An 18,681-nucleotide genomic window follows, 5' to 3' on the forward strand; every position below is an offset into this window, starting at 1 on the left:
AACATATCTGTTGATTTTGCCCTTCAATGTGTGGAATTGAAATGGGAGGAAGTTGAAATGTTCTGTCCGTTACCTAAAGAACAGTTTTTTAGTACGTTAAAAATGTGCCTCACCAATACCATCTGTCAGTATAATGATGCGTTTTATCAACAAATTTCGGGTTTGGCCATGGGAGGTAGCCTTTCGGCTGTCATGGCTAACATATCCATGGAGCGCATCGAAAGTACTGCTTTGAGTTTATCTCCCATCGAAATCCGCATGTACAAGCGGTATGTCGATGATATTTTTTCTTGTGTAAAAAAAGAAGATACGCATGCTATTCTTGAATTTTTCAACAGTTTAAATCCCGCCATAAAATTTACCCTTGAAATTGAGAATAACAACTGCCTCAATTTTTTGGATATGACTTTAATAAGGGTAGAATAGTGAGATTAGATGTAAGTGGTATCAGAAACCAACGGCGTCTGGTCGTTATGTTAATTTTTTATCTGTTCAACCCATGAATGTAAAGAAAAACGTTGCATCTAATTTAGCACGGCGCATAATTGGTCTCTCTCATGTTTCATATCGGCATGAGATGATCCAGATTGGAAAGAATCTGTTGGTTGAAAATTGTTATCCACCCAATTTGATAGCAAAGATTTTCCGCCAGGTACTTAGTAGTTTTAATAAGAGAGGGGGGCAGGATAAAACTACCAAAGAACGGGATCTCGACAAAATTGTATGCCTTCCATACGTTCCCTTCCTTTCGGAAAATTTGTCATCGATTTTAAAATTGTTCGGGTACCATGTGGTTAACACCAAATACAACAATCTTGAGTTCCTGATGTCTAGGGTGAAGGCTAAAAATCCGATTCTGCAGGAATCGGTTTGGTCTATAAAATTCCTTGTGGAAATTGCGACATCAGTTACATCGGTCAGACCAAGCAACTTCTAAGGAAGAGGCTTGGTGGTCATAAATATGACAATAGTGAGTTAACAGCACTCAAGAGGCACCAAACAGAATTTGGTCACCGGTTCGATTTTGATAAGGTGGTAATTTTATGTAAGGAAGAGAAGTTGTTTCCCAGGCTGGTCCTGGAAATGATCGAAATCCTCAAACATGGGGATTCTGTGTGTAATAACCGCACTGACATCAGCGGGCTTAGTGCAATATACCACTCACTTTTTAAAAAGTCAGGTTTAGGTTGACGCCCCAGCGGCACCTATTGGCTTTTCCTTGAACTTAATTGTTTCACTGGTTAGTGCTGCCATCTGTGTGTGGATCGTGAACTAGCGTATCGGTCATTTTCGGTTACTGGTGCTGGCATCGATGTGTCTTGTTTGTTATCAATTTTCTTTTTTTTTCTCTTCAGATCCCGGCCCCACCATGTAGAGCTCAGGTTTTTAGCGTTTTTCTTTTAAAAATTTTTTATTGTTTCCGACTGAAAATGACTCAGTGTTGAGTCGAAACGTCTCGGGTTTCATAATTGTGTATTTTTTAGCCTTGTTTCCCGTTTTTTTCATCTTTGTTGTTCCACTGTTATCATCGTCTCGGGCTGCTCCTAAAAATTTGTATCTATGATTGCACTGGGTTCATTGTGCCTTTTAATTGTTATGTCTTTTCGATTTTTAACCTGTGTTTATTCTGACTTTTGGTAAGTCGTTTTATCTTTTACTCAGTTGACACATTTGTGCACCATTCATTCAACAGACTGCAATATGTTTTATCAACAAGTACGGCGGTTACATGGTTATGCAACTGTTTCATCTCTCAAACAGTTAAGGAAAATTAGTAGAAATTAGTGTTGTCATCATGTCGGAAAATTTTCCTGCTGAGATGTAGGGAAAAGAAGGTTTTCCCGGCATTCATCAATTTCCACCTTAAACACATCACCAATGGTTTACATAAGAAGCGTAACAAGTGCATTGAGGTTACGGAAAAGTTCAAAAGCTCCTTGTTGAACTTATGCATTGAGGATGTTCACTATGAGATTATGGATCTCAATCATAATCTTAGAAACGTCATAACCAAACTTAAAGCGTCGCTACCCCCGCATTTCGTTCTCATTGATTTTATTGTTAATACACCACCTTAATTGCCAAACGTCTCGGGGCGTGTCACTTGGCAGCGCTTGGAAAATAAACTTGTCAGGCTGGAGGAAATAGTTGTGGACAAATATCATAAATTGTTTGGTCCTTTCATGGAAAAGAGACAGTTATGGTTGAGAGAACATCTCTTCGACGGTATTGCCAGGCTATGTTGAAAGAGTAATGTGTCTGGGTCCCATGTTTTTCTTTGCCATTTTTTAAAATCGGAGCTGATGCAAACTCAATTTTTAAACCTGTTCCTCTTGAGAAAATAATTTCTCAAATTGAAGGTAAAATCAGAAATGAATCATCTATGGTTGCTGATAAAATTAGGGAAGGCATTTGCTTGGTGATTAACCGTTATCACCGAGAAATGCAAAGATCCTCAGGGATATCCTGAAAAAATAAACATCATGTCGAACCGGAAATTTAATCAGTGTAGGTTGATGAGAAATCTCAAAGAGGATCTAAAGAACACCATAATGTTTTGTAAAAGAAACAGGTCTTTAAAGTTTGTAAAAGCAGATAAGTCCAACAAGGTAGTGGTCATGGATGGCAATGACTAACTCAAACAAAATGCTTCATATTCTCAGGGATACAAGTGTATACAAGAAGGTGGCTAGGTCTCTAGTGCCTTCGCCAAATCGATAAGAACAACTCTATTGTCAAAAAATGGCTTGCGGAAGGTCATATAAATGATGGTATGTGTAAACATCTTATGGTTACGTGGTGGCAGCGTTGCCAAAATTTATGGTTTTGTTAAGCTGCATAAGGCAGAATTGCCTTTGCGACCAATCGTCTAGCACAATAGGAACACCATACCAAAAACTATCCAGGTTTTTATCTAGCATTTTGTCGAACATTGTCGGTAAGGGGGACTCGCATATTCGGAACTCTTTTGAATTTTTTGATTTCATCAATGGTGTAAAGGTACCTGACGGTTATGATTTAATATCTCTTGATGTAGTTAGCATGTACACTAACATATCTGTTGATTTTGCCCTTCAATGTGTGGACATTGAAATGGGAGGAAGTTGAAATGTTCTGTCCGTTACCTAAAGAAACAGTTTTTTAGTACGTTAAAAATGTGCCTCACCAATACCATCTGTCAGTATAATGATGCGTTTTATCAACAATTTCGGGTTTGGCCATGGGAGGTAGCCTTTCGGCTGTCATGGCTAACATATCCATGGAGCGCATCGAAAGTACTGCTTTGAGTTTATCTCCCATCGAAATCCGCATGTACAAGCGGTATGTCGATGATATTTTTTCTTGTGTAAAAAAAGAAGATACGCATGCTATTCTTGAATTTTTCAACAGTTTAAATCCCGCCATAAAATTTACCCTTGAAATTGAGAATAACAACTGCCTCAATTTTTTGGATATGACTTTAATAAGGGTGAATAGTGAGATTAGATGTAAGTGGTATCAGAAACCAACGGCGTCCTGGTCGTATATGTTAATTTTTTATCTGTTCAACCCATGAATGTAAAGAAAAACGTTGCATCTAATTTAGCACGGCGCGCATAATTGGTCTCTCATCATGTTTCATATCGGCATGAGATGATCCAGATGGGAAAGAAATTCTGTATGGTTGTAAAATTGTCTATCCACCCAATTTGATAGCAAAGATTTTCCGCCAGGTAACTTTAGTAGTTTTAATAAGAGAGGGGGGCAGGATAAAAACTACCAAAGAACGGGATCTCGACAAAATTGTATGCCTTCCATACGTTCCCTTCCTTTCGGGAAAATTTGTCATCCGATTTTAAAATTGTCGGGTACCATGTGGTTAACACCAAATACAACAATCTTGAGTTCCTGATGTCTAGGGTGAAGGCTAAAAATCCGATTCTGCAGGAATCGGGTTTGGTCTATAAAAATTCCTTGTGGAAATTGCGACATCAGTTACATTCGGTCAGACCAAGCAACTTCTAAGGAAGAGGCTTGGTGGTCATAAAATATGACAATAGTGAGTTAAACAGCACTCAAGAGGCACCAAACAGAATTTGGTCACCGGTTCGATTTTGATAAGGTGGTAATTTTATGTAAGGAAGAGAAGTTTGTTTCCCAGGCTGGTCCTGGAATATGTTCGAAATCCTCAAAACATGGGGATTCTTGTGTGTAATAACCGCACTGACATCAGCGGGCTTAGTGCAATATACCACTCACTTTTTAAAAAGTCAGGTTTAGGTTGACGCCCCCAGCGGCACCTATTGGCTTTTCCTTGAACTTAATTGTTTCACTGGTTAGTGCTGCCATCTGTAGTGTGGATCGTTGAACTAGCGTATCGGTCATTTTCGGTTACTGGTGCTGGCATCGATGTGTCTTGTTTGTTTATCAATTTTCTTTTTTTTTCTCTCAGATCCCGGCCCCACCATGTAGAGCTCAGGTTTTTAGCGTTTTTCTTTTAAAAATTTTTTATTGTTTTCCGACTGGAAAATGACTCAGTGTTGAGTCGAAACCGTCTCGGGTTTTCATAATTGTGTATTTTTTAGCCTTGTTTCCCGTTTTTTTTTTTCATCTTTGTTTGTTCCACTGTTATCATCGTCCTCGGGCTGCTCCTAAAAATTTGTAATCTTAAGATTTTCAATACAACCAACTTTTTCCGGTTTGAGTTATGAGAGACCAAAGTTAACACCTCTCAAAACTAGATAAAATATCCTGAAATCCAGTTACTGTCCATAAATGGATTGCATTTTGCAAAAAGGAACCACTAGCAATGCAATGATGCTTAGATTGTGCAACTTCATATTTTGCAATAAAATTGCGGAAATCGTGAAAAACTATGAAATTTAGATGGTAATTTTTGTCTTAAATTTACAGTTTTTAGCGAGTAAAATAGAAACTATTGATGGATAATCGGGTTTCTCCTCTAAGACAAAAGAAGTTGCACAATCTTAGCAACATTGCAATGCTAGTGGTTCCTTCTTGCAAAACGCAATCCAAATATGAATCGCCTTCATCATTGCTCACTTTAATCTCAGGATACACGAAAGGCTATAATTTTGAATTAAATGATCATTACAACCTCACTACGAGAACTTTTTCGGACAAATTCGGTGGCACTTTGTCTCTTTGGAAACTATTTGCACGATTAATTGGATAGATTGCAAAACTCCGAACCTTACAGAAACTCCATTCCATTCAACAAAGGACGAAACAAAATCCAAACCTGAATTAGTAATTTCATCAACGCCTCCAAAGAGACATTGCAGCTGCCTTCATGCTGTTGTAACCATGAGCTGTAGTCACTTTTTCCTACTCTCAGGGCAGCGAAAATAAAATTTCCGATAAGGACCCTCATCAGGCCTCTGAGCTGCTGATCCGAGTGAGAGCTGTACGATAGAACAACATCTAAAATTGAAGTGAAGCCTTCTGGAGTCTGAACACCCGTGTTGTCAATGTTCAGCAAGCCGACACTTGGTTCTAGCCGCAGCGCTTGCGTTAGACAGTTGAGGGCTAGAGCCTTGGTGCTCACACGAACTTTGACAACACCTGATTGTTCTGTAAGTAGGAAACCTGTGATTAACCGCCTGACGCAGCAGTTGAGGGGGGGATTCCCATCAATGACACTGCCGATGTCCCAAACCTGAAAAATCAAATAGCATCATTATTCGGAAGAAAGAGTTTCTTATAGAATCATTCATTAAATAAGAAATGCTACATTTTGGATTTTTCTACTCCTCCCCTTGTAACGCCTTTGTGTTGGAGGTTCCTATCCTTTATCATGTAAAACAAAACGGTAAGACGCTCTTATTGGACCCCCCTCCTCCGTAGGATGTTACATATTTTATGAACCCTCCTTCAGAAAATGTTTTTTAACCCATTGACCTAAACTGACGGCTCCCAGCCGTTCGCGCTGCGCTGGGCCAGATCTGAAGAGACGGCTCAGAACCGTCTGCTGATTGTTTGCATTGGTTCGGCTATTTTCCAGTAGATTGCGTTCTTATTAATGTTTATATGAGCAGTGTGATCACCCTATGACTTATTGTGTATGGTAATTTCTTGTTTTGTTACGGTACTTTCATATTAATGTGCGTTTGAACATGAAATAACCTCAAAATTTTCTGATTATCGCTAATTTTGCGATTTTCGCGACTTTGACAGTAATAAACTACAATAACAAAATCATTTTGTTCAATGTTTTCACCATTTTTCTCAAACATTGTATTGTGAATGCTTATTGTGTCGATTCTTACCCTCAGAGAAGGAATTTTTGTATTATTTTGAAGTGTTCAAAGTTACTGATTTTCGCCAAATTAAATCGTAATTCCTGGATCAACAAGGTCAAATTAAATCATAAGTCAATGGGTTAAAGGGAGTAATGACCTTGAAATTAGTAAAACTTAACCGAACGGAGCTATCAACAAAAAATGCTGCAGGTGGTCTTGGAAATAAGTTATGAGCTGTATTAATTCATTTACATCAACCGTTATTTCTAGGGATTTATTTTCAATAACACACTCATCTTTTGCTATCTACATTACATTTTCCTCAAAATTAAGAGTTTTCAGCGACAGACCCTTCAACGCACCACTCTTGTTTATGAACCACCACTTCGAGGAGTAGTACCAATACTTAATTTAGACATTTTTAGAGATAATGTTCTCTGTCATAGAGTCGTAAACATATTTTGGTGGCTCAACCCCAGAAACACCTCATATCTTGAGACTTTAATGTTTTACATGATTTAAAAAACCTGTTGTTCAATTTTTGACATGATCTAAAAAACCTCTTATAATAACTATTCAAACGCAATCTCAGAAAGGGGCAAGAAAGAAACACTGCTTGATAAAAAAGCCTGTCAAAACCACTGTGGTGCGGGATTTGATTCAAATGGATTCTCATTTTCCTTGTGAAAGGGTTATTTAATTTTTTTTAACCAGTGATAAATAAAAACATTGATATCTAGATAGGGGGTTGATTTCAGTACTTTTCATAGCGCAAATCATGTTTTACGTGAAATTTTGGAGCGAAACGTACATCAGAAAGCTTGAATTCGTACCTTGTCTAGAAGCCTGTTCCACTTTGGTCCTGTTCATTAGAATTTGATCCCCACCTTTGAAGAGACTGCATGGACTTTTCAAATGTTCAACTCTTAAATACCTACTAGCCTATATTACAGTGACCCAATTTAACGTCCAGGTAGAGCGGATTACGATTAAGTTCAGTCTTTCCTGCACAATTGGATCCTGATAAATTGAAAAAAATCAGCATTCAGCATTTTTACCTGTGGGGCTTCAGAGTGTGTCACCGATAGATCACAACTTTTTGAGGGAGAACATGTTCCAGCAACGTCAGATTCCATTCTAGTCTCTTCAGTACTCTCCATTTTGTAAAAAACCTCCTTTTCCTTTGGCGTTTCTCCACTTTTGAGTGAGCTACAATCTTTTTCACTAAGGGTATCATCTGAGAGAAAACAAGATAAAAAATGCTTGATTATACTTATGATTGGAAGTAAGCTATTGATTTTGAATAACACTTTCCAGAAAAACAGCAAAGTTGATTGCGGAAGGGTAAACAAATTGTAAAAGATAGAACTGAACTTCGATTTGACAAAATTTATGAACTCACACTCACGACTATCTGCCACTAACTGAGACATTTGGTAGCTAATATATGTCAAGATGACAAAAACTTATGATTTCTTTGAGTCTATACAATAAAAGCCTGAATTTAGAGGGAGCAAAAAAATATTAGCAATTTACCTAAGTTGAAAAACAGGTATTAAGGTTCTGCCTAGAGTGGTCTTACATTTGAGGTGGATCTAAATGACATAGTTACAAAAATTACTACTATTTTCTTCTGCTTCATAGCTGGTGTCTATGAGAAGCAATTATTACAGAAATCAACCTTAATTCTGTTAAAGAATGAATCTTAATATGTAGCAGCAATAATGCTAAGTATTACGATATCAAATTTTTGAAGATTTATAGAGAATTTACACAAAAATTCAGTGAGATGGGTGTTGCTCACCAAAATAATGGGTGAGAGAGAGATGGCGTTATGATACGTAAATGAATCTGGATATGAACTTTATATGAAAATCTCCTTCACACCAAAAGTTAAATCATTGTGTATTCTGGTGTATATCTGGTCGGTAAAGTGCAATCTCAGTCATTAAAAACAGTATTTTGGGCTATGAGAGCAGCAGTCTGATGCTAATTGAAAATTCATACCTTTTACAGCACCGATTTGAATATTTGAATATTCACTTTGCTGCGATGCACTTTGATCTGCTGTGAGAGGTGGTTCTGGGGAGGCGCAATTCTCTGAAGCGTCTAACCATTGCCTTAATCTAGCTCCAGTGTCCTCAGATCTCTCTTCATAAGCCTTTGGATCGTCTGCGTCCTGATCAAAGTGTGTGGGAATAAGAATGTGTCTCATGTCTCCTTCTGACATATGAGACTCGTCAATCACAGACGAAGTTGCAACGCTGGCTAAACCTGAAATAAATCAGGGAATACTGTTAGGCTCTGTAATAATAATTCTTGGAACTGAAAAGCACTGTTTTAACCCTCCAAGACATGGTTTTACTTATTTGTAACACAACGTTTTTTTTATTTTTTAAAAATTGAATTACTTACACAATCTTTTGTGGCATGATGTTGTACATTTTTTATTACTTTTTTTTTCTTAAAATACTGATTACCGAAAGTTTGAAATTTCAAGAAAAAAAATTGGGACTCGATGTTTTTACGGAACCAATGAGCTATAGATTTATCTCCCTTAGAATCTGAGGCCCAAAGTTACTTAATGCTAATGGGGGTAACTTCAATGTAAAGTTTTAGGAGTCATTTTAATTTCCGAAGATTTTTATGTATTAAACTTTAACTTTTTGTAAAAACGACATTACTGCCCCTCATTTATTTCATTTTTAACTTTCTTTTAAAGATGCAGGTTCACAGATACCTATTAAAATTGAATTTAAAAAGTCTCATGAGTATTAAGCGCCCCTCTTGCGGTCTGAGCATTTGACTCTGGAACACCCTGTATAAAACAACTCAACATGATTTGGCATTAAATTACTTTGAAATTAATTTCTTCTTAGTTTTCAAGTGCAGCAAAACAGCAGGAGTGTTTTCTTTGGCTCAAAATAAGACTTTTTTCTTCCCACTATTTTTCCCAAAAGTGCCCGCTATCAGAACTATGGCCTCCAAAATTTTTGGAAGAATTATCATTTTATTTTTTATTTTTTGTACAGCAACAAATAGAAGTTTTCACTTATTGCTAGAGCTTGATGAGATGAAAAATTTTGGAGCAAATTTTTCGAGTAAGAATGAAATATGCTGAACTTACTGATGGATCGTTGAATGGAAAATTTGAATTGGGAATTATTGGCATGGATTCGACTCTTCGTAAGCATATTTTTTGATACCAAAACCTCCTTCAATTCTTTTGGCTCTGAGAGAAGTAGCTGATGCAGAGTTTCCAAAGAGGCCGTGACAACATTACTATCGCTATGACCACAATAATGTAGGCATAACTCATAAATCTGGAAAATATGAAGTTAAAATATGAACCAAATGATAAGAGATCATTTTGAAAGAAACAACATGTAGGCACCTAAGCTCTCTAAACACAAGTCTGAAAAAAGTATTTTTTATTCATGAGCTAAGAATAACTCATACAGGATGTTTATTATTTCATTTCGGATTTTCTTTATTTTTCCTGATATTTCGAACGAAATTTACAGATGTTTAGGGTCAATAAACTGCTACTTGTGTAATTTTACAAACAAAAATATTTAATGAATTGAATCAAATGTATCACCTTTAGGAGAAAGACAATGGTGGTTCGAAATTTAATATTTTCTTGATCAGAAAAAAAGAAAAAATAAGAAACAATTTACCTGAATAAATCTATCTACAGGAATAATTGCGTTGTTTGGTGTAAAACTGGTCGATGATCTAGGTTTTAATAAAAAATCAGGTTCAGAGGCAGCTTTGATACTGACTAGGTGAGGTAACAGGTAACGGACACAGGTAAGAACTCCTAAAAGCAAAGCTGGATTCTGGTTTGACTTGACAGGAACAACACATTCTGAAAAAAGAAAAAGAAAACAGAATTGGTCATGGATTACAAAAGAAGACAAAGTGTCACTCACTTACTGCAGGACACCAATTTTAAGTACAGATTAGGGTCCTCGGTCCTACTTTAAAGGAAAGATCAAGTTGTTCTGAAGAATGAAACTACTCATCAATATTACAATCAAATAAATCATGCAATAAGATTTGAATTTTTCAGTTCATTGATTATTTTCTTTCCACAGATAACTAGCTTTGCATTGTTCTTATTGCTTATTATTACCTGCTTTTTACAACATCAGAATTTCTAGGTGGATACTAGTTATAATTTGGATTGAAAGTACAGTGGCTACGATACAATTTAAAGTTGGAATTCAATATATTTTAAAATTCTGAAACTTTGAAAAGGGATGAACCTAAGTAGTATTTAGTTCATTTAAGAAGGTGGGGCCATTTCTGATTTTGCCCCGAACAGCAGATATCTCAAATTTAAGATGGTGGACAGCAAATTTTGTATTAATTTTGAAATACTGCATCTCAGCACAAAATGAATCAATTTTGCTCAAATTGTTTTTTTGTTTCATGGCTTTCTGGATGAAAAATAATTTTATACTATATGGAGGAATTTATGATATTGAAATACATACTATTAAAGGTTTGATATTAGATCAATTTCACAGAGAAGAGACTAACAATTAAAAAAGAAGATTTTACCTAAAAGAGCATTGAGAACATAAGAGAGAAACATAGATGGTTTCCGCGAGTGGAGACAAACATCTACAATACTAAGAGCAGCCGTGCGGCGAATAACAGTTTCTTCACAAGTCAAATTGGTAAAAAAAGATCGCAGTAACATCTGAAATCAGGAAAACAAAATTCCCCGCAAAGGAAAAAACAAAAAATAAAATACATCAGTGGTATAAAAGATGAGTTCTTAAGTCAAATGAAATTAAATACTGATCATCGTATCATGAAACTTCCAAGAGGTTTCAGAGAAGGTGAGTAATTATTTTTATTCTTTATACAGTAAGAAACATGGTCAAAATTGTTTCATGCAGAGGTCCAAGTTATTTCTTTGAAAAATTGCCTTAAAGGGGGAGGGATGCGGAGTGGAAGCTTAATTGCTGCGATCTTCATGAGGGACTATCTAAAAATAACCATTAGATACAAAGTACTATAAAAATCTAAATATTAAATTCCATGTCCTAAAAAGGGATTCTGTAAAATGAAGAGTTAGTTTAGAAGACTTAGACAAGGATCTTTCCCTTAAAAATTCTCACCTTCTTCCTCTAAAAGTGATTCAGAAATTACATCGATCATTATCAAAGAGCTTAACGCTGAATGCATGTTCATGATTTAACCTTTTCACTTAAAGCGACAGATACGAGCTGCGCTTGGCCAGTTTCGGACCAATGGCTGAAAGTTGTCAGTCGACTTGGCATCAATGTTTATGGTGCATCAATGATTTGCTATAGATGATGTTCTTGTCAATGTTCATATGAGTAGTAAGCCCAATCTAAAACTTATTTTGTGAGGAACAGTTTGCTTCGTTACCATATTTTTTTGCAAGTAAAATAATGACCTTAAATTTTCCTGATTGTGATTGTACCTAAATTATCTCCTTGTTTCCTCAAGGAACCTGTGACAAATACTTATTACTCCAATTTCCGACCTCAGGCAATGATTTTGGAAGTATTTGTAAGTGTTCAAAGTTTACTAATACCTGCATATTGAAATACTAATTCTAGGTGCAGTAGGGTCAAATTAAATCATAAATCAATGAGTTCTCGCTATCCGTTTAAAAAGTATAGTCATTTGACAATTTTACATTTATTGCAATTACCAACTAAAAAAGATGAGAATCTATGATTATGATGCTTACTTCTTCATACTTCTGTTCACGTTTTAATAAATTAAAACTTTATGCTAATGCATTGAAAATTAAGCTCTAAACAGGAGGTTTGAATACAATTGATACCTTGATATCACTATCTGTTGTGAAGATACCGAGAGCAGCTAATATTTTTGGAATCGAGCTAGCAAGTGTTTCTAGAACAGCTTCTTCTCTACGCCTCGCAATTTCAATTAAGCATGGCAATGTATTTTGCACATAGGTTCTGCCTTTCTGTGGTCTGAAATGAAAAAGTGTAAGCAATCTAAGTACAGAAAACGAAGATGAAATATATCTTCAGGAAAGTATTCCAAAAATTTAGAACTGCTTGATACCTACTTTACTTAACGTCATTAAAAGAAAAGTAAGGCAAAAAATTTCACAATAGGAGGTTGTTTTGAAATCATCAGTTGACTTGACATTGATATTGACAATGATTCTGACATTGATGGTTCTGTAGTGGACTGAATAAAACTGACCAAAAAGTTCAAAAGCAAACAACCCCAATGACCGGAAACTATGTTGGACATTGAACATATACTTAGAGATCAAAGTTGAATCAATCTTCAAACAATTTCAATCAAAACTACAAAAAATACTGGAACTAATGAAGTTCTCATACGAACTAGATGTGCGTATAATCTGTCACTAAATCTCAACTAAGGTATGATATGGGTAACTCAACAATTATTTGATATGGTAGTCCATTGCTTTGTAATGGTATTTTTATTTAATTGTGTGGATGAACATGAAATGACGTAAGAGAAATAAGAAAAATTCAAAATAAAAAAAAAGTTATGTAGTGAATTTTGAATACATTTTTTTAGGTAGGTAAAAAAGTTTGAATCAAGAGTCAATTTAGAACTACGAGAATCATTAGTTTCGTTCAAATCCAGTTCAAATTCAAAATTCAAAGAGTTCACAGCTCTAGTTCATCAAAGATCAAAGATAAACGGTTTCTGTCAGGAAAACCCGTCTATTTCATTTTATGAACAAGATACTCACCTTATATTGTGAGCGAGCTCTGCGAATCTCCACAATGCTGCCCTTAAAGAGTGCGGTTTTCCATTCTTCTTGATTTCTTTATGAAGCTCGACCATCACTTTCATGCAATGCGAGTCTAACAATGACTGCAATTTGGGTAGAAAAATGATACATTTTTAGTGCATTTAGGTGTACTTATAAATTTAAAAATATATTCAGAACTTTTCTAGGGATAATGTGAAATATGATGCAAACAATAAACGTTTCAGGATTAATATCTTGCTTTTTTAACTTCAAATGTTTCTTTTACTAACAATAAGACCAGCTAATGAGAGGAAAGCTTTGGTGTATAAAAAAATATTTACGATATTAAGATTATGAACAGTCTGCTTCTTAACAATACCAAAAAAAAAAATAAAAGGTGAAGTTGATTTAACATTCTGGATGTAAAAAAAGTGTGCGAGAACTCATAAAATTCTGAATTACCCATCACAGCAATTAGTTTTACATCTTGGCATTGCTAAAGTAATTGCTGTAGCGGGTGATTTAGCATTTTACAAGTTCTCGCACACTTTCTTTCTATCCAGAATGTTAAATCAACCCCACTTTTTTTTCGGTGTAAAATTTAGAGGGACATTCTCTCAGTTGGGTCAACACCTTAACATCCCCAAAATTTTGCAAGGGTGTAGAGACAGAGTAAGTTCTAACTTTATACCTTTGCACAGGTGCATAAATTTCCAAACTTGTGACCAGCTAATTTTGTAGCTGCAGTGTGGCGTTTCAATGAGGAAGAAGACCGATTTTTGGAAGTTTTTTTTCTTCGTCTTCAAGGGGAAGTCGTCATAAATTTTCCTTCAAAATGAGCAAAGGTTAATTGAATTTGGGGGAAAGCTTGGCACTTTCTGCACCCCTGTGCCTGTGACCTAATTTCTTCAACTCCATTCACCATTTTCAATTTTTCTTCTGAACAAAATGCAGATATTACAGGGAAATATGATCACCAAAATGCTTCATTCTGTCAGTTTGAAGCTCTATGGTACACCACAATAATTCTAAAAGTATGAAATATGAATGCAAGTTGGTTGTCCCATAGTTTATAAAATATTTTATTGGCGAAAAATGAAAAAAATTTAGAATGGAGTTACAGCGATATCGATTTCGATGGTAGAAAGCGTTTTTTTGCCATTTTTATTAATTAAGTGTTTAGATATATACCCTGATAATTCGGTTCAGACTTTCATCAGCAACCAGCCGAACATGAGAGTCCACATCATCACAGAGTTGGAAAAGAGCTTCAAAGGAGTTACTGAGAATATTTCCAGATTTGGACGAATCTAGATTGGAAGGATTCTTCATGTTTGACTGACAAAGTGCATCTGCAATTGCCACACATGATGCTATCTTTTCCTTACGTCTGAAACAAAAAATAAAAAGAGGTATTTTCTTAAATTTTGACTCTCAACTATATGCTTTTTAATTCATGCATAAGAGCCTCTGATGAAGCCATAGTACACGTCCGATTTATATACTCCGTCCAAAAGGCCTAGATGCAGATAATTAAAAACAGGTGAGGAATAAAAGAATAACTCAAGTAGCCAAAACCTCTTCCAATTTATAAAAAGCACTATCAAGAAGAAAAGCGAGTAGTCTCTTGAGGAAGAATATGAAGTTGGCACTTTGGAAGTGGTGCTTGACATTCCAGGGTAGTTAAGTAAACTTGGTTTGGGAATCATCCCTCAACAAAAAAAAAAAAAAAAATACCTATTGCCAAGCTCATGACATAGCTTTTCATTTGAATGATAAAGATTGAGGATGTAAAGTAGTTTTATGGTAAAATTTTAGGATTTTGTGATACAATTTGTTAACAAAATTACGAAAGATAAGTATAAGTCGTAATCAGAACACCTGTTGCCACATCATGACTAGAATTTGCTGGTGACATTAAATGAAAAAGTCCTACAGTATGCTACACATTGCAGTCATTTACATTCTACCATTGCAACATTTCCTCGGGACTTGTTAGCCGTATGCATCATTTTGTAATTTAATGTTTACAGTGGTTGTCTTGAGGGTCCACTGAGGGTTGAATTGTTCATTTATTATAACGATTCCAACCACAAAGTCTTGGTATATTGCTTTAGTTCAATCAAATAATAATGGATCAAACTGCACAATTTCCTTGAATTAAGATCAAAAATTAAATAGAGTACATAAAACCTCTGATTCTATAAAACAGAAAACGCAACAGAGGCTTGATTGGGATTAGTTGGAATACCGTTGCCAAAGATGTGGTACGTCCAAATTTTATGATAAAAAAATGACTAGAGAGAATGCAAGCTGAAACATACCTGCTTACAGACTCATCGGGTTGACTAGTGTGGATAATTTTTAAAGCTTCGACAGCTTTACTGAGGGCTTTTTCAATATTTGACATGGCGCACTGTTAATTACAAGAGACGCGATCCACCAAAAACTTGCATATCCTGTTCTATTTACACATCAGAAAGCAAAAGAAATCAATAACTGTCACATTTTTGTAATTGAATAAATGAGAAATTGATTATGAACTTTTTCTTGTTTCTTCCAGGGATACATAATCAAATCAACAGAAGAAATCCTAACCTCTCGATAGATGGGGGGCAGATAAATTGTATACAAGATAAATCGTATACTCCCGTCGAAATCAGATAAATCATATACAGATGGATGGTGAGAGGATAATTCATATAATTTGCCAGTTTGTCAAACTGTTGGGCGATCGCGAAATTCACTCTGATTTCTGATCATTCATAATTTCATAGCCCTTCTTTCTCACAAATAATGTAAGGAATTTTTTTTACCTAATACCACCAATAATTCTCATTTGGATTATTAATTATTTCTGCACTAATATTTCCAAAGACATATATTTCACATCTAGATAAGGTGGATTGCCAATTATCGATACTATCCACAGACTGTCCAGCTTTTGGTTATTATGCAGATTACCGGCCCCTGGGCATATCGAGTTTCTGATCTTCCTGTCGGCAGGAGTTGGTTTCTAACTTCACAGAGAGGTAAAATACGGTGGCGGAAACGTCTCAAAACACATGAAATGTGGTTTTCAACGAAAACACATGAACGAAAACACATGAAACGAGGTTTTCAACGGCGATATCGTCGGGTACGCGGACGGGTCATAACACGCTGCCATGCGGAGCAACAGGGAACTAGTGGCGAAGTGAATCATACTGCCAACCCAACACAATTTTTACTACCGACGACCTGGAAGATGAAGGTATGACGAAATTCATATCAACCTAATCCACAATCCTGAGTATAGCCTAACCTAACGTAACTTACCTGACGTAACGTAACGTAACCTAACCTACAGGTCCACAGGTTAGGTCGCGAAGCGACCTAACTTGCGGGCCTGTAGGTTAGGTTACGTTACGTTACGTCAGGTAAGTTACGTTAGGTTAGGCTATACGTAAGGCAATGCTCGGAGGTTAGGTTAGGTTAGGTTAGGTTAGGTTAGGTTAGGTTAGGTTAGGTTAGATTAGGTTAGGGATGATTTTTTTAGAAATTCGTAAATTTTGTCCAAATAATTTTTGCTTTTCTCATTGTTCCAGGATATTGGCATGGAAGCCAATTTTATAAACCCACCGCCAGTACTCGATGAAATTGTTACTGTTTTTGCATTATTTTTACCTTGTACTTTCCTGTTTTCTGAATAAAAGTGTATTTTCGCCTTTGCGTACTCCCGAATCAGTGTTTCTTTCATTTCTTAGGTTGGCATCACAATAAGTATCCCCACAACAACAACAAAAATGGCGGAAATCGTGTTTCGTGAGCCCTTTAATTTTGGTGTTATTTCACTACATTGTGATCATTAAACAGCGTTTTTCATGGTTTCCGCCACTTAATTTCGATTTTACTTACCTTACTTTACCTCCCTGTGAAGTTTCCATCAATTTTCCGGTAGGATTTCGTGGGGCCCGTAATGTGCATTTTTACCCAGCTTTTTGGGGTAACGTAACCAGTCTGTTGGCTTAAATTTTAAGCGTCTTTGAGAAGAACTTAGTTCATTCTGACATTGTTGAGTCCATATAAAATTTAAAAAATTCTAGTGAAGAACTGTGTGCAGCCCGTTTAGGAGTCCCCAATATTTTGTGTCAATCTGTGTGGCAGTGACCGTTCGTCTGTCCTGATTAGGACGGAGGCCAATTTTTAATAATTTTAAATAAGTTAAAGATACAGTCCTACAATTTCAGTAGTGTCTTGTCAGTGGGTCAGCTCTTTTAGTATTTGTGTCTCCAGATATCCGTCGAAGTTCATCCATGTGGAGCTCCTGCACCGAAGTGTCTTGCGTCCCCGTCCTTGACTTCATTCGTATCTGTTTTTTCCGAGTCACTTGAACAGCTTACTCATTTTTTCATTTAAAATCTTCCAAAAGGTCTGATGTTTGATCTCAACAGTTTACTTATCATAATTTAGTCAGGCCAATTTGTTCATCCTGCATGAATCATCTTGTTACGTCTCATTCCTTTCAATACGTGTGTAGTCCTGGCAGCTTGATTTGGCTCGACGCTAGTTTGTTCACACTTTAAATTGAAGACCCCACTAACTCCAGTTGAGAAATCAAGAGATAACGGGAGTATAAGGAGTCTCCGACAAGGAAGCTTAGCCACTGAAAGTTTCTTGATAACCCAGCATTTGGATAAATGATAACAGCAAGTCAAACCGCAGGTTTGCTTGGTTTCAAGAAACCTTATTGGCAGCCTCTAAAACAAGCCACTAATTAGTGGCAATTGCTCCAAATCCTTGGTAACTAACATCATCACTCTATCTTTGAGCAGAGGTAAGTGAAATTGTCGTAACATCTTATGTCGTTAATAACTCTTGTAACTTATGTCGCAGCTGACAATGGAAGTAGAGAAAAATAGCCTCATATTTGAGGTTTTACATTTTCTGCTATCGCTGTCCAAATTACCAGAGACCTGAGTTGTTGGTGAGACCCACAGCTCAGCAAAACTTCGGTCTCTGCCTCCTAAAGTTTTTCCTTTTCATCATTGGGCCTTATTTGTACACTTTAGTACCTATCCTGAAAAGCCGCTTTCTGCTGACTTCAACTGGTCAAGGGCATGGAGAAAGGCAACAAAATACGTGATAGAAAGATAACTTCAGCGGCCTCGTCATATCGTTGGGTTTGTTCTAATTATCTTTTGTGAACATTAAAAAAAGTCGCTTGGTACCGAACGTCAAAATAATCAACAACTCTCGGGCCATCCTAGTCACCTTATTGGCTACTAATACCTAATTAATGATCACCATCTCTTCTTCCTTGAGGGTCCGAGGGTGAGATGTGTTTCAGATATTCTCAAGAATATCGACATTTCAAATAATAAATGTCAAATTCTGCTATCTATATTGCCCTTTTGCCTCTTCCGAAATGAGGTTAGTTTAAAAACAAATCATAACAAGAGTACAGTTTGATGTTCGGTACCCACCAACCAACAATTTGATGCTAGTATGCAATTTACCCATCGGACACCCAGTATATAAATTACCGTGTATGCGATTTATACTAACTCGATAAACGCATGACATCCACGTACTCAGTTTTTAATCTCTTCGCACCATCATTACATCGAGTGGTTTTATTGCAATACTTTTGAGTTTGATATATATTTGTAGATATGAAAGATCAGATTGCCAGTGCCACTTTTG

At 36.2% G+C, this 18,681-nt stretch overlaps 2 protein-coding genes and 1 long non-coding RNA gene across 3 annotated transcripts in view; 1 reads left to right on the forward strand and 2 right to left on the reverse strand.

The window, feature by feature from the left end:
• htt (huntingtin) overlaps positions 1-15,936 on the reverse strand; it is a 39,279-nt gene extending 23,343 nt beyond the window's left edge. The window contains exons 1-10 of the mRNA XM_072303487.1: positions 15,321-15,936; positions 14,188-14,386; positions 12,994-13,118; positions 12,076-12,229; positions 10,812-10,953; positions 9,923-10,113; positions 9,370-9,565; positions 8,250-8,516; positions 7,301-7,479; positions 5,243-5,659 (exon numbers count right to left, since the gene is read on the reverse strand). Of these exons, the coding sequence (XP_072159588.1) occupies positions 5,243-5,659; positions 7,301-7,479; positions 8,250-8,516; positions 9,370-9,565; positions 9,923-10,113; positions 10,812-10,953; positions 12,076-12,229; positions 12,994-13,118; positions 14,188-14,386; positions 15,321-15,406 (1,956 nt within the window). The 5' untranslated portion in view covers positions 15,407-15,936. The remainder of the gene's footprint in view (positions 1-5,242; positions 5,660-7,300; positions 7,480-8,249; positions 8,517-9,369; positions 9,566-9,922; positions 10,114-10,811; positions 10,954-12,075; positions 12,230-12,993; positions 13,119-14,187; positions 14,387-15,320) is intronic.
• Positions 15,930-16,719, forward strand: LOC140225245 (uncharacterized). The gene is made up of 2 exons (XR_011900389.1): positions 15,930-16,249; positions 16,584-16,719. It is a non-coding gene; the product is annotated as an uncharacterized lncRNA (long non-coding RNA).
• Positions 16,720-17,221: 502 nt separating this feature from the next.
• Positions 17,222-18,681, reverse strand: part of LOC140225282 (hemicentin-1-like) — a 9,859-nt gene continuing 8,399 nt past the window's right edge. Inside the window, exon 5 of the mRNA XM_072303572.1 lies at positions 17,222-17,347. Coding sequence (XP_072159673.1) covers positions 17,222-17,347 — 126 coding nt within the window. The remainder of the gene's footprint in view (positions 17,348-18,681) is intronic.

This window comes from Bemisia tabaci, chromosome 8 (genome assembly GCF_918797505.1).
Source record: "Bemisia tabaci chromosome 8, PGI_BMITA_v3".
In the NCBI taxonomy this organism is placed as follows: domain Eukaryota; kingdom Metazoa; phylum Arthropoda; class Insecta; order Hemiptera; family Aleyrodidae; genus Bemisia; species Bemisia tabaci.